Source organism: Chelonoidis abingdonii, chromosome 2 (genome assembly GCF_003597395.2).
Source record: "Chelonoidis abingdonii isolate Lonesome George chromosome 2, CheloAbing_2.0, whole genome shotgun sequence".
Taxonomy (NCBI): Eukaryota; Metazoa; Chordata; order Testudines; family Testudinidae; genus Chelonoidis; species Chelonoidis abingdonii.
Window position 1 is genome coordinate 24,270,930 of NC_133770.1, and position 24,000 is coordinate 24,294,929.

A 24,000-nucleotide genomic window follows, 5' to 3' on the forward strand; every position below is an offset into this window, starting at 1 on the left:
TCTGTCTCTGATAACATCTACAGTGGATGCTTTGGAGAGAAGTAAAACATGTACAGTAGTCTTGCCACTACTCAGTACTACACTAGGAAGGGAGTTTTTTTCCTGACCCCAGTTTGCAATCAATTTATATGCTGAAGCATAACAATTAAATAGTCCTTGTAATGCTTTTCATAGCTAATATAACTGCAGATGTTACTGTTTTCTGATGTATCTAATCTATTTTTGGATTTTACTCAGCTATTTTTCAATAATTATTACCCCAGGCATTACATTCCAGAGGTTAATCTTATGTTTCTTTTATAACCTTACTGCTTTTTATTTCAAATGTCCTCTTCTTTTGGGAAACAGGGTAAATGCAAGCTCTTTGTTGACTTCTGTCAATCTTGGTTTACACTCCCCCTTTCATATTTCCTGCTCTTCTGGATTCAGAATGAAATAAATTCAGTTTTTCCTTCTAAGGAAGATGACCCTTCTACACTCCAACCTTTTTCCCTCTAAATGTCCTAGGGCAAGACTGTCAGCAGTACAATTGGGAATTGGTCTAACTGCACTTTGTAAATCTCCCCTTGTCTGCTTTTCTGTAAGCCTTTTGCATTTTGCCATGTCTTTTAAATTAAAAGGTCATAAACTAATGACAAAATGAGAAATAAGATGGCTTTAGCTTTATTTAGGACTATTAAATGCCCTGGCCACCTTCCAGCAGTTTTAGATACTAGTCAACCAGGCTCCTTCAACAGTTCCACTCATGTTTGATTCTGTCCACTAATAATGCTCCCTACACAGCCCACAATGAGTTCACCCATTCCACTTCCTCTCTTGGCTTCTAGAGAGTTCTGTAACATGCTTCGTATTTCCAAATAAGTATAACAAGAACCATAATGCTCTCATTATCTTAGGATAGTTGTAGTTTTCATTAATATATTTTCAGTATCAAAGACTTTCATATATGTTATGATCATAAAAATGCTTCAGAGCAAAACCGTTAAAAGCCTGGTCGGTGGCGCAGCAGGGCAAAGGCAGGCTTCCTGCCTGCCCTGGCTCTGCGCAGCTCCTGTAAGTGGCAACATGTCCCTGTGGCCCTGCCCTGAGTGCCAGTTGCACAGCTCCCATTGGCTGGGAATTGCAGTCAATGTGAGCTGCGAGGGCAGTGCCTGCGGGTAGTGTGCACCATGCAGAGCCATCTGGCCGCATCTTTGCTTAGGGGATGGACATGCTGGCTGCTTCCAGGAACCTGCCTTAGCCGCGCTGTGCCACCAACCAGAAGCTACTTGAGGTAAGCGCTTCCCAGCTAGAACCTGCACCCCCCAATCCCTCCTGCATCCCAACCTCCTGGCCCTGCACTGAGCCCCCTCCTGCACTCCAAACCTCTTGGCTCCAGCCCAGAGCCCCCTCTTGCATCCCTCATCAGTAGCCCCACCTCAGAGCCCACACCCCCTCGACACCACAACCACCAGTCCAGAGCCCCCACCCACACCCTGAACCCTTCATTTCTGGCCCCACCCCGGAGCCCACACCCCCAGCTGGAGCCCTCACCCTCTCCCGCATCCCAACCCCCTGCCCCAGCCCACTGAAAGTAAGTGAGAGTGTGGGAGAGCAAGCGACAGTGGGAGATGGTCTGGAGTGAGTGGGGCGGGTCCTCAGAGAAGGGGCAGGGCAGGGGTGGGGTCTTGAGAAGGGGCAGGGCGGGAGTGTTTGGTTTTGTGCAATGAGAAAGTTGGCAACCCTATCACAAGTTACAGAATTATCAGGTCCCTTTAATTTTGGATTTTGTGATTTTTATGCCTGAATATTCATCTTTAACATTGTACTGATGTGGTAATTTTTGCATTTTATATATTCTTTTAGAGATGCTGAAGGTATTACTTTTGTCTCCAGTTACAAGTATTCCAGTTATGTATCACTGCGTTCATTTTTGGGACACTGAGCTCAAAAATAAATTATGTATCTATTAGTATCAGCCATCAATCAGTTATTTCTCATTCAGTAAGTGGTGGCACTGGAAGAAAGTTATTTAATAATCAATATGCATCATTAATCTTTTTAAGAAGGGGATTCTGGGCTGTAGGCGATTTACAGATTATCTGTACTTCATTGCCTGCAGCTTTTGGAAAAACTGTAAACAAAGCCAGCTGCTTGTTATGTTACTACTCATGGTTGGTTAGATGAGCAAATGGCATCGTAAGTGCTCTGGTTCTGTTGGTTTTAGTGTATAGTGGAAAATATCTTGTTCCAATTATTTTTTTAGTCTACTATTTTTCAAAATATGCTTTTACTTTCTAAACATGGAGTGGGGATTTTAAAATCCATATTAGTATTGGAAATGTACAAGGATAAGGAGCAACTGTGTTGTCATAGTAACTTTGGATAAAACTCACCCTACTGCTGAAGGCTTTCAGTAATGCTGTGTGCTCCACTCCAGCACCATTTAAGCCCCTGTGTTAAAGGCTTAAAATAATGCAAGGGGCCCATGCAAAGCCCTGGGCCAGTGTGAATTTTTCCCTTTTCACGTAGATAGGAGACTAGTGAGGTTGATTATGAGCCAACTGATTTTTCATAAGCAGTTTGAGACTGCCAATTCCATCTATTTCCTGTTGGTTTAGTCATTTCACTTCTCAATTTCATGTTTCTTTGGGATCTTTAATGTAAAAAAACCTGCCAACGAACCTTGTATTAAACATACAGTTTATAGTCTATGGAGCTGTCTGAATAAAAAAACATACTGCAATATACAAATTGGATTGCTATAGATTAATAAAATTTCTCTGATAAAATTATTTTATGCAAGATAATCATCATGTAATCCATTTCATAATTCATGATAATTTTTTTCTTTTTTATCAGCTGCAGCTAAACAAGCAAACAGGTCATGGCACGCTTAACGAAAAGACGACAGGCAGACACAAAAGCTATCCAGCATCTTTGGGCAGCTATTGAAATAATCCGGAACCAGAAGCAAATTGCTAATATTGACCGTATTACAAAGTAAGTTGCATTTTATAATAAAACGATGAGGGGCAAAGAGAGAATATTATTTGTGTAAGCTTTGAAAAAACAGAATAGTCAGCCTTGTTAGAGCTTGTGAAACAATTACATTCAGTACTGTTTCATTAATTGTTAAATTAACAAAAAATGTTGAAAACCGAGAGTCTTTAAATCCAATACTCAGGTATTAAATCTGATGAAGGGTCTATTCAATATTTGTTCACTTCATCATAAATCCATAGACAAAATAGAAGCAACACTGGTAGACTTCTGCTTATTCATTAGCCTGTGGTCAGAGGGGAAATACTAGCTATAGAAAGTGAAGCAGAAAATGAGAATAAAAATATTTGTAAATAGTCTTATAAAAGCTGAATTATTTTGGAACCAGGAGGATAATCTTTTTATTTAAAAAAGCCCCTGACCTCAGTGGGATTATATTACCATACAGGAACCAAATTATGTGGGCCACATCCACACAATATATACCCATTTTGGCCTTGAGGATGTCACATAGGTCGCAGCTGTGCGCTGAGCTGCAAGCGGACCGCGGGTTGAGAACCACTGAACTAGAATGTTGTTTGCTGCTAATGTTACTATTGTTTGTTTGTGGTAGCACTCAAAATGTATTAGATCTCTGCCCTGTAGTGCTTATAATTTTGAGGGGGGAAAAAAAACTGAAACCTCACAACATTAGTATAGGTCTTTTGAATAAGATGAGCCAATCAGTGCAATTAAAGATTGGAGCTTTGTGTGCCCTGGTTTTGCTTTATTATCAAAATTTTGAGACCCACACCTACACAGCATATTCTGAAAAGATATCTATATGAACAAATTTTAAAAGGTGCATAACTTGAATATACTGTAAATCTAAAAAGGGCATATCTGGAGTTTTAAGGGTTCATTGAAATTAGTGACTAACAGAGGGAAGAGTTTTAAACAGTACAGGTAAGATAAGTAAAACAAACTACAGGTTGGTGATCTGTTTAATTGACATGGTTTGGAAGTTCTATGTTGGGGTAGGAAAGCATCTCTAGGCTTATAAAGACAGTGAATGTAGTAAACAACAAATACGATAAAAGCAAACAGATGAAATCCTGAGGGAGTGATAGTACTGTCCCTAGTTCCTATAAGTTTTAACAGAGAAATCCATCATTAAAATAAGAAGTATCTACTGGGACATGAAAATTCTACCAAAGGAGCCAGGTTAGTCTGATGGAGAAGACCGTATATGTAAGGAATTTGACCTGTATAGCTCATTTCAATCAGAGAGTCTCAAGAGTTTTACAAGCATTACTTAATCAAGCCTCAGAATATTACTAATACACAAATAGGTATTACTGTACACATTTAGAGAGATGTCAAGTGACTTACACCAGGCCACATAGTAACTCAGTGACAAGGTTGGGAATATAACCAAATATTCTATACATTTATGAAGTGCAAACAGGTTTCCATTCAGCACAAGATGACTGTCAGAAATATGGGACACTGAATTAGAGAAGTCATGAGGGTGCTACCTAGAGACACACCATGCCAAACTATTGTTGTGGATGATGGAAAAATTTGGGCAAAAGGAATGGAAACTAGTCAGGGGCCATTTGGCATAGAAACCAGCAATAGAGATTCTGCTGTTAACAAACTGGAGGATGGTCAGGCTAAAAAGAAGCAAGGTACAGTTGGTAACCCGCTCAGCACAAGAAAGCCACTGAAGGTGAGTCATCAGAGAAGAAGAAGAAGAAGAGGCAAGCAATCTTAATAGCTTAATGGACCATGGCCTGGGTTTTTTTGTAATCCGGAAAGACTGTGGATGGTATGTTGTCTCTTGGTGCCAAGGCAGCAGATGGGTCAAAGGTAAAGGGTTGCCTGAAAAAGTTTGCAAATGTTAAAATATCAGTCCAGATTAGTATTGGCAACACAAGGGTGAAGGGAAATTTGTCCTCGATTCTATCAACTTTATAGTCTTGAGAAGAGAACTCAAAACAGGGAACACACAGATAAATGTCTTAAAGATCCTTCCAGTGCAAAGCGCTAGTGAAGAAAGAAGAAAAGTGATGCTGGAGACTAATGAGATGAGTGACAAAGTATGTTTTATAGATATGAATCCCAAAGCTTTATGAAATATTAGAATGCTCTCTCTGAGATGAGAACTGAATGGCTTAGGTGGTAACAGCTTCCTGGGTTCAAGACTCATTTAGGCAAGTAAAATAATAGTGAAGCTGTTGCTTAATAGGTGTACACTGGGGTCTGCACGCAAATGCAAATGTGTGGCTCATAAGCAAAGTAAGTTACAAGTGATGCTAAGTGATGGATAATATGACTGGGTGTGCACAACTAGAACTTGGAGCGGTGATTCTGACAAGCAGGATGTTAACACTGTCAACAGTGTTAACACTATGGGCTTTGTTAAAGGGGTGACTTTGCACATTACAAATATTTACAAGACTAGACAATACAATAATTCTGAGAGTCACAGTAATGTGAAATATTCTTAGATAAGGACACACAAAATAAAGAACAAGTTTATGTGAATATCTGCTACTTTTAAAACAGTGCACTCAGTCATGCACTGGTTGAGAAATATGGACCATTAAAAAAATTCCTAAGTTAGAAAGAGAACATACTCATTCTAATGGGGGGCACTCACTTCAAGTGCCTCCTAGCAGTTGGGTATGGTACTGCAAACTTTTCACCACTCCTGGCACCCCCTGTAGGTTGCCATCCTCGCTGGGCAGGTCTCCAGTGGCTCAAGGCACACAGTCAAAAATGGACCCCTTCCAGGGAAGCAATGTCCAACAGAACTATCTCCCATCTGAAGTAAATACAGCCACTCAAGCTCCTGTGGGAAGGGAACGGAAGGGAAGGGAAGGGCTCGCCTCCCCTAGAACTGACCTGGTCAGGCCCTGCAGCTTCTTTTGTCTGAGCCTGTTGAGCCTCTGATTGGCTGCTTCCATGAAGCCCCTCTAGGCCAGCCTGGAGGACCCACCTCCACTGCTCCTTCCTGCAGCAAGGCATAGTAGGACTGCAGAGACTCCAGAAGGGGGCCATGAAGAGTCAGGTACACCCCATCACACTCATGATCTGGAAAGTGGAGACACCAGCCAGAATCTACTTTTTACCAACAGAGAGGAACTGATTGAGAATATGAAAAGGGGACTTAGTGTTAATGATGATGAGCTACACAAACTCAAAAGTGGATTCATGGAAAACAACAATACAAATGGTACTGGATCTTAGAAAATACATCTTGGGGAATTAAGAAACTATCTCACATACAATGGAGGTATGAAAATCCATGAATGTGGAAAAAACTGGCATACTAGCAGACATCATAATTAAGATGTAAGAGATTACAATTCCACTGAAATATAAAATATAGAAAGCAAGAAAAAGTCAGTGTGGTTTTATAAGGAATTGTTCAAAAATCTGAAGATGAAAGAATTGGAAATTAGAACATGAGAGAACCAAAGGAGAATCTACAGAACTAGCCATGGCTTGCAAGAAAAATATGGTGGGGGGAGAAGAGGGAAAGAAAGGACTTTTTAATATATATATTGGGAAACTCTATAAAGAATAAAGTGACAAAGAGTTCTGTGGCACCTTATAGACTAACAGAAGTATTGGAGCATGAGCTTTCGTGGGTGAATACCCACTTCATCAGTAAAGCATGATACTCTATAAAGAAAAGAGGCCTATTAATTAAAGGACTAAATTAAGTACAATTCTGTTGAACTGCTCCTTAAAATTGATGAGGAAAAATAAAGAAAAAGAAAATGTACAATTAGAAAGTAATTGAAAACTATAATTTATTGCTGTAAAATGGAGGAAAAGAATCACTTGGAAAATATGCATATACAAATCAGGGCCTTTAGGGAATTAGCTAATTAACTTACTGAACTTCTGGCAATTTTTTTTGAAAAGTCATTGACAATTGGAGGAGGTATCAGGAAACAAAAACCTAAATTCAACTTCAAATGGGAGGAAAATTAAGGGATAAAATATGTTAGTAATTAGAATGCAATATAAATACTTAAATAACAGAAAAGCAAAGTATGAACAGCATGCATCTGCAAGGGACAATATCACAATAGACAAGCTTGATGGCTTTTTAAAAATATATAAATTTTAAAAAATCAGAAAATGAAGGGAATTCAATAGCTGTTCTGTCTACATTTTAATAAAGCATATAGTGATTTAACAAGGAACTGTAGCTTATTTGGATATTTAATTCAAATTTATTGGATATAAGCACTGTACCATGGATTGAAAACTAGCTAAAAGTCTGTAAGCAAAGGGTAATGATAAATAGCAATGTATCAGGTTCTGGGGAATTAGTAATAAGGATTATACAGTAATCACCTTTTTAAAATAGTGTTAAAAAACATGATAGAATGGATGCCACATCTCATCTGTATAACATTCAGTGCACTGGGGTTTTGGTTAGACTGTTTTACTTAAGGGTAGTAAAACTTTTATTTAAATGTAAAATATAACACTTGGAGCAGATCCTGGTTTAAATTGTCAGAGGCCCATTGACTTCAGCTGAGCTATGACATCTTATACAAGTTGAGGATTTGGTGCTTGATATTTAGTAACTATGGGTTTGTCCACATGGTGCTTTAGTCCATAACCGAGGGGTGTAAATTGTAGTCTGCAATTTGTGTGTCACACAGTAGTTTGGCTGTGTGGACCCTGCTAGCATGCATTAAAAGTTCCCTAGTGTGCATTAACATAGTATTTTTTTAAATGGAACGACATAAATATGCACTTTTAGTGCATGCCAGCAAAATCCTCATGGGCCAGTTAGCGTACAACACTCTAGTGCTGACTAAAATTTACACCCCTCTGTTGTGGACTAAATTATCACATAGAAAAGTGTTAACTTTTAAAATTATAAATGTTAATAGGAATGGTCTAGAAGTCCTACACTGGCATATTATTTCAAAAATATCACTTTGTTAAAAAAAGTCCACTTTTCTGTCAGTTATATGGATGAATATCACTGGGATTAATGATGCTCTAAACAGTAGCTGAGAATGGCTTCTGTCATGATAGCAGAGCTTGACTTATTTGTCCACATTTGTGCTTTTTCTTCATTTTTTTCTCACCCCTTTAGCTTCCATCAGTTTTCGATTTGGGATAACCTGAAAAAAAGGAATTACAGGAGGTTACAATGCACTAGGCTTTCACCTCTGGAGATCGCAGTTCAGATACTAACTAAAATCACAAGTTTGGCCCCATATTAGGCCCTATATGTGTACATCTCAAAACCACCACATAATCTGGCAGCATTGGCACTCCTTGCTGAGGGGAAAGCTAGGACTGGACCAGTAAGGTGTTGCAGATCAGATTTGAGATTCACTGGCAAAGCTATGAGGGATGTTGCATAGGGTCCCCGGCTGCCCAGAGGGGGGAGCAAGTGGGACAATTTGCCCCGGGCCCTGCAGGGGATCCCATGAGAATAAGAGTATTCTATAGTATTGCAACTTTTTTTTATGGAAGAGGCCCCCAAAATTGCTTTGCCCCAGGCCCCCTGAATCCTCTGGGCAGCCCTGATAGGATCTGCTTGTAGTATATTTGTCTCGAGCTAGCTTTTATTATCTCATTGTCATTAGCCCTAAATTCACTCATACTTTAGGGAAAATATCAGCTCTCCTTGATGGAATTGGATGTGTGTGAAGTTATACTTAGATTTAAATTGACATAAAATGATACAAATAATATTTGTACATTTCTTAACTTTGAGGTGGAGGAATTATTGTTTCAGAAGTCTTACAAAATAATCTCGAGATGGTTTTAACACATAGTGATGTACATGGGAATAGTTAGATGTCTCCTTGAGAGAAAAGAAAAAAAATCATGCATATTTAAATCAGTAGACTAAAATATTGACTCTCATAGACACACAGCAGGTTGAGAAATATTTCTGTGAAGATACATGTTCTTTCTAGATTTTCTAAGGTCTTTTGCAGCATTTTCTTTATATTTCCCTCACAACTAATTGGACTCTTAAGACTTAATCAAGTGTTTTTCTCTATTTCTGTCAAGCTATTGGGAATCTGGACTAGTAACTTATGGTTATTTACTAATCTCTTATGATTCCTACATTTACAGAGTTCAGAGAGACAATTATGCATCCAATTATTTTTAGTAAAATGTGTGATACCAGAAGAAGTGGTTCTAATATTTCTCTGACTGGTTTCAAGATTTGATTTTGTAACCAATACTTGTTCTAGTTTAAAAATTAATATTGTCAAGATTTATGTGAAGAACTTCATTCCATATCAAATCTAAACTGAAAATATATCTTTTTCTCCCTTGCCTATAACTCTGTGTTTCTCTTTCCCTCTACTATTATTTATGAGTTACCTTGGTAATTATGTTATCTCTGTCAGTAAATGTTGTGGGATGCAATTGGTATGAAAGATACTGTATTGAATAAAGTTGTATTACATTATATTGGGAAATTCTTGTTATGAACAATATTTTTCAAATAACCTGTGGTCTGAAATACTTTTCATATTCAGCATTGGTCAGAAAGTACTTTGACAACATTTGGGATTTAGAAAAATACCTTATTTCTGTAAATAAGTTCTTTAAAAAATATATACTTCATCTTTTGCAACATAATTTTCAAATTTAGGTGGTCTAAAGTTAGGTACCTAATTTCATATTTATATACTTAAATATAAGTGACTATCAGAAATGCTGAGCACCCACAGCTCCAGCTGACTTCTCTGAAATCTACAGGTGGTGAGCACATTTGAGATTTAGGCAACTTGTATTTATACAGTTATTATAACGTTCACTAAATGCATCTTGAGTAGTGAGGTGTGCTATTCAGTGTAAAATTGGCTGAATCTGGCTGATTACAAATACTGATCTTTCAAGAACACATACTTTTTGAAGCTTTACCCTAACAAATAATTTTATTTATGGTGACCTGCAAAACTAAATATAATTAAATCCTCAAGTTCATCAGTATTAAAATATATACATTTCATAAATTGTATGCAACATAGATACAAGCTCTGTAGACCTCTGAACTATTACTTGCCTATTTGGACTATTAAACAGCTCTAATGTTAGTGTTCTGGTTCCAAACGTTTTCACCAGTGCAATTGATGACTGTGTTATAAATCTATGTTGTTCATTACTCTGACCTCTAATTATGTAAACAGTGATAGGTTTAATATAAACTAGTGTGTCACTTATAGTTGTCAGATTGGTAGCCATGTTAGTCTGTACAGTATCAGCAAAAACAACAAGGAGTCCTTGTGGCACCTTAGAGACTAACAAATTTATTTGGGCATAAGCTTTTGTGGGCTAAAACCCACTTCATCGGATGCATAGTTCTGTAACTTAGTTGCCAGTGGTGCAAACTGATGGGTAATCACTCCTGCACTTATCAGTCAGACGTGTGAAAACTAGTGAGAGCACAGAACACTGGCACACTCTTGAGTCGACTCCTTCCTGCCTGGTCTCTGCATAGATTCACTTTACTTCCTGCTTCTGAAGAATTAAGCCAGAACAAAGCAGACTGCTCGTTCTACTGGCAGCATCACATACTGCTTATTCTTTTTAGCTGAACCCTCTTTGAGGTTGCTTTTTTACTTGGGCTGTGTGTGCACTTGGGCGTATATTTAATTATTTATTTTTACAATACCTCATTTTTTTTGTTTGTTTTCTTTTTTAATTCCCCTTAGCTTAGAAAGCTAGCTATGAAGCCAACAAAGAAAGGCCTGCACTCTATACTGGCAGCAGCACTTTCAAGGTCTCTTTCAATGAGTCTTTCTTCCCAATCTGTATTTATTCTGAGACCCTCTACAGAGAGGCAGTTATTGCTCCCATGCCTGCAGCTGAATCACTCATAGAGCTCTATGGTGTTTAACCAACCTCCTCACCCACTCAGGGGCATATTCAGGGGAAGGAAACTGAAGGGCATACGGTATCTGAAGACTCTTGGGGGATGCAAAGGATGAAGCCCCTCACCCATGAAAATTATAGGGAAGCACAAGGAAGAAGACATAAGCCCAGTACATGTGTGCCTACATTTCATTTCTGCAGAAGCCAGACTAAGTCATACTCAGCTCCTCTCCTGACCTTCAAAAATAATAATAAAAATCTGGGTATTTCTTTTCCTTGTCAACATGGGCCTGCATCCTGCAGCACCTGCCAGTAGAACTTCCAGACTGTTGGTTGGAGCAGGACCGGCTCTAGGCAATAGCAAACGAAGCATGTGCTTGAGGGCAGCACAATTCCAGTGGCAGCAGTCCGGGGGGCTTTTTTATTTTATTTTATTTTATTTTATTTATTTATTTTGCTTTGACAGTTGTGCTCTTGGAGTTTTTTGTTTTTGTTTTTGTTTTTTTTGCTTGGGGCGGCAAAAAACCTGGAGCCGGCCCTGGGTCCATGTTTCAAAATACTGGGATGTTCAAACATAGATATGACTGTAGTGCTTGAACCAGGGCCTCAAGACTCCCCCTAGAGCATCTCTCCAGAAGAACTACCTGATTAGGCAAGTCGTCAGCTTCCAAAATGTCATTCCTTCCCGAGAAAAGGTTCAGAGAGTCAGGACTAGTGCCAGTTTGTTTTTCCCAAGCTGGGAGGATTTTGAGTCGGTGGAGTTATATTCCAGGGATAACCAAAGACTACTTTTAACCAGACAAGGACTTAGTATCATAGGGCTATAATGTTCAGATGGGCTGACTCAAATGTCACACAAGCATAGGCACAACCAGTATCGGATACTAAGTCAAAGGCAGGACAACTTACTTCATTGTGGAAGGCATAGCGAGTCCTAGGGCTTCTATTTGTATCTGGAGGAGTAGAACGTCACGTCTTGGAGGAAGGTAGCTGATCACTGATTTTCTGAGCAGGAACACTGGACAGCAAAACAGGTGGAATGGTCAAAGGCATCAATGTCCTAGTTTCAAACAGTGAAAATAGCTCTGGTAATCTTACATCAGTTTTGTCTTCATTATCATATTTTCCTTTATATTAAAAACATAGCAGTAGTTGCCTAAGTCAACTGGTTATAATGCTCAAAGAGTATAATAGGTACAGGAGGCCCTACAACAACTCTTTTTCCCTCAGCACCCCACAAATACTGAAATAGCTGAATCCAGCAGCCAAAAAGCCACGCATCCCAGCAAATGGATTCTAAGGGAAAAGGCTTGCCTCTTCCATCTCTGATCGAAAGATTTGGTCCTGGCAATCAGAAATGTATTTTGGTCTCAGGAAAACTCAGAAAACCACAAACTTATGTTGCATAGTCCAAGACCCAGTGACAGTAGCACAGGGCAACATCTCCAGTTAATGGAGTTTCATCCTAGTGTGTGTGTTCCCCTACATCACCCTCTCTACCAATCTGAGGTTCCTTTGCAAGACAGAGTACACCTGCTCAACTGACCATAAAGGGTGTAGTTTTGTGGATTTGTCACTAGTGACTTTAGAATCACCAGTCCTTGTAACCTTTTTCTCCTTTCTCATGTCACAAGAGACCGTCACCTCTCCCAGATCAACTCAGTCTATCATTGTGACTTCTGAGCAAGTGATGTTCTTGGAACTTGGTCTTTTACACCAGGTTGTCTACGTCTTGCTGTTGCCCAGAAATAAAGAGGTTTTGGGCAGTCTTCTCTACATCAAGCTCAGATGGGGTGAGCAGGCCAGGAGTGCTTTTTCCTTTATTCTGAGTTTTTCCAAGGGATGGTGTGATACAGGCCTGGCCTGCCAGAGGTCAGGTACTCACATCGTGTGCTCTGTGCTTCTCCCTTGGTGTCTTGGTTCTTTGAAGCTGCTGTCTGTTTCTCCCCGGCCAGTTCTCTTTTCCCACACTGGAGCCAAAATTAGTGTTGGGCTCACACAATTTACTTCCTTTGAGCTTTTCAACTTTGTCGCCTTCCTCTAACATCCTGGAAGGTGGTGGTCCTTTGGAAGGGATCTCCCTGGCCTGTGAAATAGTGGAGCTGGCTGCTCTCTCACTGATCTTTCCCTGTATTTCTCTAATAAAGTAGACTCGTATTTTTTAAGGCCATAGCTGATCATCTAGTCTGATCTCATGCATAACATATGCCGTAGGACTGCCCTGCATTAATTCCTGCTTCAAGCCCCAAAACTGTGGACCTTACCCTAATCTTCTTCCCATAAGAACAGCCATACTGGGTCAGGCCAATGCTCCAGCTAGCCCAGTATCCTGTCTTCTGACAGTGTCCAACACCAGATGCTTCAGAGGGAATGAACAGAATAGGGAAATTGTAAAGTGATCCAGTCCCTGTATCGAGTCCTAGCATCTGGCAGTCAGAGACATAGGGACACGCAGAGCATGGGGTTGCATCCCTGACCATCTTGGCTTAAACCCATTGATGGACTTATCCTCCACAAGCTTATTTAATTTTTTTAATCCAGTTGTAGTTTTTGCCTTCACAGCTTCCCCTCGTAATGAGTCCCACAGGTTAACTATGTGTTGTGTGAAGTAGTTACTTATGTACTTCCCACTCAATGTGCAGTGGCAGTCAAAAAAGCTAAAAGAATGTTGGGAATCATTAAGAAAGGGATAGATAATAAGACAGAAAATATCATATTGCCTCTATATAAATCCATGGTACGCCCACATCTTGAATACTGCATTAAGATTTGGTCACCCTATCTCAGAATATATATAGGAATTGGAAATGGTACAAAAAAGGGCAACAACATGATTAGGGGTATGGAACAGCTTTCCATATGAGGAGAGATTAATAAGAGTGGGACTTTTCAGACTGGAAAAGAGACGAGTAAGGGGGGATATGATAGAGGTCTATAACCATGAGTGATGTGGAGAGAGTAAATAAGGAAGTGTTATTTACTCCTCATAATACATAATTAATAGACAGTAGGTTTAAAACCAACAAAGGGAAATATTTCTTCATACAATGCACAGTCAGCCTATGGAACTTTTTGCCAGAGGATATTGTGAAGGCTAAGACTATAACAGGGTCCAAAAATAACAAAATAAGTTCATGGAGGATAGGTCCATCAATGGCTATTATCCAGGATGAACAGGAATGCAAAACCATGCTCTGAAGTGTCCCTAGCTTCTGTTTGCCAGAAGCTGGGAATGCGTGAGGGGTGGATCACTTGATGATTACTTATTCTGTTCAATTCCTCTCAAGCATCTGGCATTGGCCACTGTTGAAAGACAGGATACTGGGCTAGATGGACCATTGGTCTGACTCAGTGTGGCCATTTTTATGTTTGTTTTAAAACTTCTGCCTATTAATTTCATGGAGTGACCCCTGGTTCTTATGTTATGTAAAGGGGTAAGTAACAGTTCTCTGTTCATTTTCTCCACACCATTCATGAGCTGATATACCTCTATCATATCTCCCCTTAGTCGTCTCTTTTCCAAGTTGAATAGTCCCAGTCTTTTTAATCTTTCCTCATATGGAAGCTGTTCCATACCGTTAATTATTTTTGTTGCCTTTCTCTGTACCCTTTCCTTTATCTGTGAAGCTGCTCCATTGCCCAGAGTGCTAGAGTGCAGATAGAGAATCTGTGCTTTTCCTTGGTAGGTAGAGGGCTATTAATGTTTACCTCCACCATTCCACTGAATATGGAAAATCACAAAACTCCATCATCCTAGTTGAAGATCCTGAAAACGGTTCAGTGGCCCAATGCTTGCAGAGGACAACAAGGTAGGAGGCCTCCCCTCATTTTGATATAAAGTTAATTTGGCCAGGCCTGTTGTGGACTATTGAGTCAAAAAAAAAAAAAAAAGGCAATAATTTATTGACATATGCAAGTTGACCACTTGTTGCTCCTTGTAGTGCTGCTTGTCCCCTGAGAATGTTGCCCCAGACAGTGAGCGATGGAAGACTATGGTTTCAGTAAAGTTCCTTTCCAGTTCCACCATTGTGTTAGTTGAATCTGTCTTTTTTTGTTGAGTTTTTAATGACAGGAGGCAGAATTGGGTTCTCTCAATCCTACTACCCTGATGGCTCTGTGTAGCACCTAGTGTGTTGATTTCCCTTTCTGTATTTCTCTGCCTTTTGGTTGGGAATATGTTGCTTAGATTATATCAGTCTGCAACTTGCAAAGAAATACAGATATCAGTCTGTATTTCTTGTGGGGTAACTCCTTTCTGACTGTTGACTGAAGGATGATATCAGTCTATACTGATCACACAACTAAGTCACAGAAAGGATAATTTCTTGTGTGGTAATTCCTTTCTGTGGTTCACTGCTACTGATGCAGATACCCACCTTGCCCTTATCAGCTCTGTTTTGGTTCTGTGGAGCCATTTTTGTTAAGTTCTATTTTGATTTAAGTTACAGCTCAGTTGAATATCTGAGGCTATGTCTACACTACCACAGTAAGTCGACCTACACAATGCAACTCCAGCTACATGAATAATGTAGCTGCAGTCAATGTACCTTAGTTTGAGTTACCATGGGGTCTACACCATGGGGAGTCATTGGGAGAAACTCTTCTGTCAACTTACCTTACTCTTCTCGTTGGGGGTGGAGTTCAGGGGTCAACTGGAGAGCAATCTGCTGTTGATTTGGCGGGTGTTCAGTAGACCCACTAAATCGACCGCCAGTGGATCGATCTCAGAGTATTGATCCTGGCTGTAGTGTAGATGTAGCCTGAAAAGAAGGGAGGCATTAAGCCTATAGAGGGTGTCAAAACTCTGTCCTCCTGTGGGTGCTCTGTTTTTGTTAGTTAGGCAGAGTTTACCTGATGGGATGATATCACAGAGAAGAATTACCAGATATGAAATTCTACTCTATTAACTTGAGATTTTCTGATTACCAAAATGAGGTTGAGTCAGCTGCGTGTGTGTGCCCTTCCCATTCGATAATTAGCTCTGAAAGTGTGTGTGTGGGGGGGGGGCGTTCTTCTCTGAATATCATTCTGGGAAGTTCTTCCACATACTAAGGGCAATTAACAGCTACAGGTCTCCTTTTGTTAAGCTGTCCAGTTCCAGGGCTGAGTTTCCCCAGAAGGCAGTTTCTAGGAATGCTGATTAAGCAAGCTAGGGACAAGCAGACTGAACTGGTAGGGAATGGTCTCAAAATGGGATGAATGAGCATATATAATGGAATGACGAGATAATGCTTCAAAACTTAAGATGGTCTCACTTAAACCAGAACGTCTGGTTTGCTTACTATGTGCTTGCTTCAGGATCAGAAACCAGTTAGAAAATCTGACTGTCTCTGCTGATGGCATCTCTGGCTTTGATGAAAATTTAAATCTCCCTGGCATTCTTCATATCCCAACTCATTACTTATACATAAACAATATTAACTTTATGTAAGCCAAATTGTTCCAAAGTCTGAAATGTTTTGACTGAAATTATCATTATCATAATAGTTTGTTGCTATTTCAAATTCTCTTCCTTTGTCAGATAGTTCTTCTCAAAATGTCTTCTGTTGTTCTATTGGTTATAAGTAGGTGAATCTAAAATCTGGTGTTTCAGATAAGGTATTCTGCTAGTCATAGGAATATAATACAATTATTGCATAGTTCACTTCTGGCTGTTATTAGATCATTTTTCTTATCTTTGTTTACTCTTCTTCTTGGTATATTTTTAAGCATAGCAGCAGAAAGGCATATATCAGTTATTTAAAGGAAGCTCTTCCAAGATCTAGCATTTGATTTCAAACCATGGTGAATTCCAACCTGACAGAATAGGTAAGGTGATGAAGCAAGTTAAGGAAACCTGAAATTCTGGCAGGTGAAAAGGGAAGGGGAAATAGTATCATGAAGTATTTTCCATAACACATAGTGTAAAAAGCACTTCTGTGTTCTGTACAGTTCACCAAAGGCAAGTGATGTGAGCATTACACAGAGAGAACCAGAACATTATTGCCCCAATAGCAACAGCAAAATGCCTATTATACCTATTGACCATTCACTTCCAGAGCAGATGAATACAGGGTTAGGTTGGTTTATCCACAGAGAACAATCACAGAAACACTTAATAGAGAGATGACACTAAGGGCTAGTCTACACTTAACAGCTCTGCAGCTGCGCCCCTGCAGCGCTTAGTGAAGATGCTACCTGTGCCAGTCAGATAGATTCGCTTGTTGATGTAGGCACTCCACCTCTCTGAGAGGCAGGAGTTATGTCAATGGGAATGCTTCTCCCGTCGACACAGCACTGTCTACGCTGGGGGTTAAAACAGTATAACTACGTTGCAGAGATGTGGATTTTCCATACCCCTGAGCGACATAATTATACCAGCGTAAGTTGGTAGTGTAGACCAAGCCTAAGGAAAACCCTGTGTTTGAATCTCTCTTTAACAGCCATGAACTCTTTCTGTTACAGAGACAAGAATAAGGTGCTGTTTTTCTCTGATCTTGTTAAATCAATCCCCTTTCCTACATTACTTTATTTTTCCTAAGGTAAGCTGCATGAAATTGATAATATTGTAGTTGGTGCCTTGGCTCAGAAAATGTTTTTCCTGTTCTTCTGTCACTGTTTTTTATAGTAGACTAAACTTTGTACATACACTTCTTGAAACTAGAAGCCCTAAGTCTTGTAAATATTCATTTAGACCACCCTAGGAAGAACAAAAATGTCTTTAATACTTTTGTGAACGTTCAGTTAATTAGTTTAAAGATCAGTACACTCATAAAGCAAACAAATATATAAGAATATTCTCTATATAAAAATATATAAAATGTATAAGAAACTGGTCAATTGTACAAAAATCTGATGCCAAGGTAAAATTTCAAAGTAGTAGTTTATAATATTTCTTCATTTTATATGTAAAAGCATAGAAATGCATTGCAAATAAGTCTATTTATAGGCACCAGAGTGTTAGTCCTTCTTGGACTGATTAATTGGTTTTTATGTTGATAGTTTTATATTATTTTTGTTAAATGACTCACTCAGGTTGAAAATTTGAAAGGCCTTTGAAATGCAGAGCTATAAACCGGTGCAAATTAGTAGAAGGAAAATTTAAAAACTGTATCTGAAAAAAATGATACTGAGTCTAATCAATTTTGCATTGTATCTTTGCACAATTATGGTGGTGTATTAATGTCTGGATTAAAGAGGGAGGTAATATTCAGCATGCTAATGAAGATTCTTAACACCTGGGCTCACAGAGACACATAGGACTATGAGAGAAGGGAGTAATTAAGCTGAACTCTCATATCTTGCTGGACCTCTGAAGAACACTGACAGGCTGGCATCAGCTGGCCAGCACAAAGATCTTTCTATGGAGGAGTGTTTCATCTTGTTTAATCAGTATTCCCTGCAATTTGGTTTAGAGTCTAGATAGCTAAACTTTTCATAATGCTTTAGTCTAGCTGTGTTTATGTTCTGCTTAATGTTAATTTTGTTTGTGATTTCATCTTTATGTTCTGCCCTAAGCAACATAAAATGTAAGATGCCTAGGATTGGTTAAGGTAAAGGTAGTAATTGGAGATATACCAATCTCCTAGAACTGGAAGGGACCTTGAAAGGTCATGGAGTCCAGCCCCCTGCCTTCACTAGCAGGGCCAAGTATTGATTTTACCCCTGATCCCTAAGTGGCACCCTCAAGGGTTGAACTCACAACCATGGGTTTAGCAGGCCAATACTCAAAACACTGAGCTATCCCTCCCTCCTAGGCACAAGTGTGTCAACTATCCCTGTTAACAGTCACTTTCAGACACCTCTGAGAAAAATAAATCTACCTTTGATCTAAGGGAAATGGAAGCAGGCGTGGAAGAAATTAATTTGAGTGCCAACAGGAGGAAAGAGGTTGTGATCCCCTGCTGGAAGGTGATGTGAAGAAGCTGGCTGCAGTTAATGTGGATGCTAGAAGAGTTAAAAGTCTTGAATTGTTAATAGCCCTGGTTAAAATATTATCCCGGCATTTGACATCTATAGATTAAGATTCTATTTCCATTCATGTTGTCTTTATACAGTCCATATTTGCAGCCAAATGACATTGGACAGTGATCTTGTTGAATCACATTAACTTAGCTACTTAATGAAGAAAAATCACAGGAAAACCTAGATTCAATAAGCAGTGATATTCGTGACTTACAGAGAAGAGTGCCACCTTGTTAAGTCTGTGTTGAAACCAATGCCCAGCCAGGTATTATGGGACATTAAATTAATTACGTGTGAGATCCTCAGGTCTAGTTGAACTAAGATCGATGCAGGACCTAGGGTGGAAGGCCATTACACAGGCAAGGATCGATGGAGCACTCTAGCTATGCCCTCGCCAAGTCCAAAAATACACCATCGGAGAGGGAAGGGGGAGAATGGATGTTGGGGTTCCTCCATTCTGGAGGAATCCACAATTACTTTGGTAGGAAAGTTGTCCAGTTCTTTTGCACCTAGGAAGCAGGGCAAAGGCGCTAGAGATGAAGAGCAATAATCTGGTGTGATTTGCTTTGGATTAGAAATCAGTGGTAAAACACACAATTAAAGATCTCACCATTCTTTTTGCAAGAATTAGGTGTCTTGCCAAATTCCATTTGATAGATTCTGCCAGTTAGATTGCCCCTGCAGTTTCCATTGGATAATTCCTCCTAAGAACTCTGTTGTGGAATATTGGTGTGGCAGAATGATTGCCATATTTCATCCCAGAGCTGGTTGCTTTTCATTGGTATGGCATGTGATGTAATCGCTGAGCATGAACTGAGTATGACTATGATTAGTGGATAAGATTATTATCACTAGCAATACAAACAGTTTTTGAAAACAGCAGTGCTTCTCCCTAGTAGATACTTGCTAATGAATGCAAACTCATCTTAAATTCTTCCTACAGTACTTGTTACTATGCAAGGTATAAGTTTTTTGTTCATTGCTCAAGGCACTAAAAACAAATTACCAGGTCCTATTTAAATACCCTTAACGGTAATGTTTGTAAATATTGTGCAGAGTTTGACAATCACAGTTCCCATGATATTTTTCTAAGAAGGTAATCTGTAATGTCCATGCTTGTGTTTGTTAAAGTGTAAAAAGTTCATTTTTGCAAAAAGCAGTGAACAGGTTCTGCAATTTTAGACTTTAATGAAAGCAAGACAGTCCAGTTTATAATATGGACTTGCTTTCGACCTGAAAAGCAATACTGATTTATTGAATTGATACAGTAATTTGTAGTATTTGAATATGAAACATCCTAATAATGTGTCATTTCTTACCTTTGAAAAGTAGGTTGAAGATAATAGATAGTTGAAGATAATAACATTATGGTGTTTGCATAAGGAAGGTGATTTTTTAATCTTACTATTTTGCATCTTCTGTAATGAAAACTTACGGTATGTTAGATATAGAGGTATGTAAGATCCTGATTCATGAAAGCACTTAATTACATCCTTCTTTTTAAGCAAGTGCTGTTCTGATTTAGGATGCTTTCTGAATCACCGCCTAAATAAATACTGCCTTTGCAAAGCATCTAACAGTATGTTAAATTTTGACTCATTAATGTCCCAGTAATAAATTTACAGTCATTGAGGTGAGTTTCCTATTCTGCAAACTCACAAGTAACTTTACACACACATGGAGCCGCACTGAGTGAATAACTTTATACATGAGTGACATGGGCATAAATCACTCGTGTAGTGAGACTATATACCCATAAAGTTGGGCAAATGTTTGTAAGATTGCAGCCTTATGTTTTAATTTAAGGTAAGTTATTTCTTCGGCCATAGGTGGTGAAGGGAGCTAGTTGTGTTTGAAAAGGGGAACTGATTATTTGAGTGTACACGGGAGTTAAGTGGCTTGACTGTTTAATTCCTTTTCGTGGTTTGCATTGACAGGGTATGCAGTCTAGCAACCTTAACTGTAAGTTAATGAAGTTGTTTGAGTGGGCATGTAGATTTAATAGCTGGAACTAGGAATGCTTTTCTGCATTAAAATTATTACTTATGTCAGAACTGACCTAGATAATGAGTATTAGAAGAGGTTGTATGGTGCCTGAGGTATCTAAAGCATAAACAGACAGGATTACCTCTTAACTCTGTCAGCAGCTGCCGCAGCAGTGTCAGACAGATATAAGTCTCATTGAATTGCTACATTATAGTGTTTTACTGCCCCAGGGTGTATGTAAATGTGTATTTAAAAAAAATAAAAAGTCAGATTCACTATTAATTCGTGTGCTGTATTTTGGGACTTAACTAAGGAGCTAAGAACTTCAGGCCTTATGAAGTCTAGAAAACATTCCATTTACACAGGATCATTTCTGTGCATATATTTTCAGAATGGTTATGGCAGAAATCTGTATGAAAGATTTAAAAAAAGGTCATCACTAATGCAGCCCCTTTGTGCCCCTCGTGTGAGGTTTTGGATCACCAAAGTGCAGAGCTGTAGCCTTTTCCTCAGTCCACCTACAACAGCTTCATCAATGCATAGGTGACATGTGGAACACCTATCTGGCATATGGAGTATGATGACCATCCTGTGCAGCTTGTTTTTTCTGTGTTTCTCCTTGTCAGGGAACAGTGTGAGGCTTAAGCGGTGAGGATGGGTGTTGTGCTTTGGCCATTTGAACCTTGGTGAATTTAATCCAAACAGAATACATGCATGACCCTAAACATATAAATAAATACTTTCAGAACAAACAGAAAGAAGTTTTTACTGCCAGCACTATTTTTCTGCATGTCTCCTACAAGTGCATGCCATCACACTCCTAGAGCAGTATAAAGAATTCAGCTCTGTACTTTTTTGTATTTGTGCAATGTCATTAAGTCTCAGTCCAGCATTCAGGTCCTGGTAGATAAGGAAAAGAGGGGATGATTTTCAAATTTGTTATTTTGGAAAGTATTTATTTATAACTTTTAAGTCTACCCATGTATTTTGTGAAAGTTAGATCCCTGATGTGGTACTGCTGTCTGAGGGAGTGGGATATGTGCAGGGGATCTGCACAGGAGGTAGGTATCTCTTGAATGGGATGTCTTGAAGCACACCCGCGAGCATCACGGAGGAGAGAGATTGTTCCTCATCTGGTCTTCTTCAGAGATCACTAGAGAATAGCTTCGCTATCTGGCTTGTCCACTGATTCCCAAGTTTGGGCCTTAATGATTGGAGAGCTTAAATAGTGTTATGTAAACTTATTTATTTGAAAAGCATTTCAATCCATCTCTTACATTTTTACTTCCGTTAGCAAAACCACTCAATTTATCCTTGTGGGCCTTCTGTGAAAATGCCTGTAAGGTGTTGGATTTAAAGCAAACTACTTTTCCTCATTCCAGTTCTAGGACCCCTGATAACACAGTGTTGGACACAATATAAGAATACGAATAAGAAACTGAATAACAGTTGTATTATGCTGTTCCTTTTAGTATGAAAATCATTTTCCATGGATTTCTGGGAGAATTTCCATTTTCCCTTTCACTTCCCATTATTTTCATTTGATGTATAAATGAAGGTCTGTCCCTAGAATCTAAGACATCTTTAGGTACATATATCACTGTGGTATCTAGAGACCCAGTCCGACTCCCATTGAGGACAATGGCACTCTTTCAACTGACTTTAATAGGACCTGCCTTATTTTTTCAGGTCTCCGTTATGTGAGCCTAACTGCACGCTGAAGCAGAGAAGTGTAAGGAGCCCCCCTCCTCCCTTGCTAACTGCATTGCCAGACCCTGAGTAGGTGGAGAACTATCACCGGAAGACTATTACTTCCCTTCCTACACATGGTGGCACAGAGTGAGTGGAGCCTCAGCTTCCCTAAAGGACAAATTGTGTTGTACAGACAGACCAAAATGCAGTGTTCACCACCAAAAAGTCATCATTTACCACCAGTTGTCACACAATGGTATCTCACATAAGGCAGTTATTTCTTATCCTTATGATTGTCTAGTTTTGGTCTTTCAGTTGCACCTCTTGCTAGAATATCTATAATATTGCACCTCTTGCTAGAATATAATGATCCATCTTCTGATTATTGAGATCACTCCAGAAACCTCAGTTCTTACATGATGAGCAGGAAAAATGAGATTAATATTTATTTCAGTGTCCATGTTAACTTCTGCTTCTGAGTACTGCAGTATATCATATTTTCTGTGTATGTGTCTTGGAGGCCATGCTCCTGTGTTTTCGGCCGCACAGGCAGATGCTGTGCCCACTGTCTTCAAGGGGGCTCCTCACAGAGACAAGAATCTGTCTATTTAGATCCAGTTGCGGCGTTTTGTCCATGGATTATAAGCTCTTTGGAGAAGGGCCTTTCTTCACATTTGTGTCTTGTACAGTACAATGGAGTAAGTAGCATATATTGTGACTGTTGGCCCTTTCTTCTTCAAATGCTGGTCCCTATGATTATTCACTGTGGGTGTGCATCTGCTTTGAATTCCTGTATCTGAAAATGCTTCAATAGCAATGTCTGTTGGTCCACACCTGTACCCTGTGCCTTCTTGTGCTGCAAACTGAGGGCATAAGGGACAGCATGAACTGTCTTTTTCTCCAGTATCTTTTCTGCCACTTGCAGTCTGTGGGTTGAACCCTCCTTTGTCCATGTCTTCTAGATTCCTAGATCCATTTTTCCTGTAAAAAACTGCAAATAGTTAATTAGTTTTAATTCTTTGTAGTGTTTATAATTAGTGTGAATTGTGATAGTTTAGTTAACAGGCATTGGGTGTGGGATCCCTCCAATATTTAGGGTACTTATCCCCAAAGTTCCGGGCGTCAAGCCTTGCCTCAGGTGCCTTCAGGTCTTCCTGGTAAGCAACCTGTGCATGAGCTGCCTTTTCTGCCTGGAGGAGTCACACATCCCATCAGCATATGACATCTGCTACTCCTTTCCCCCTGTACTAGGCAGACCTGGGAATTCAGACTAATGGAGCTCTCCAAGAGGCCTTGGTTGGACCCGAGGCCTTCCTGCTCCCCATCTTGTTGACTGGATCCTCCGAGTAGTTCCCCTTCTAAAAAGAGGCACAGTGAGGGTAAGGAGAAGCACCCTCACAAGAAGACAGACAAAATGTCCCATAAATCTGCTAAAAAGAGGGCTGCTTCCTCCCTGATCCCCTGCAGGGCTAAATGAGACTCCACTTCCCAGAACTGGCATGTCTGGAGCTCATGTGATCATGGGACAGCACT

General features: G+C 39.5%; 1 protein-coding gene across 9 annotated transcripts in view; it reads left to right on the plus strand.

Annotated features, from left to right (window-relative positions):
• The window catches only part of ZMYND11 (zinc finger MYND-type containing 11), a 146,164-nt gene that overhangs the window by 63,849 nt on the left and 58,315 nt on the right, over positions 1 to 24,000 (plus strand). For all 9 annotated transcript variants that reach the window (XM_075062205.1, XM_075062206.1, XM_032806330.2 and 6 more), the window contains one exon: positions 2,842 to 2,982. In XM_075062205.1, the coding sequence (XP_074918306.1) occupies positions 2,867 to 2,982 (116 nt within the window). In that variant the 5' untranslated portion in view covers positions 2,842 to 2,866. The remainder of the gene's footprint in view (positions 1 to 2,841; positions 2,983 to 24,000) is intronic.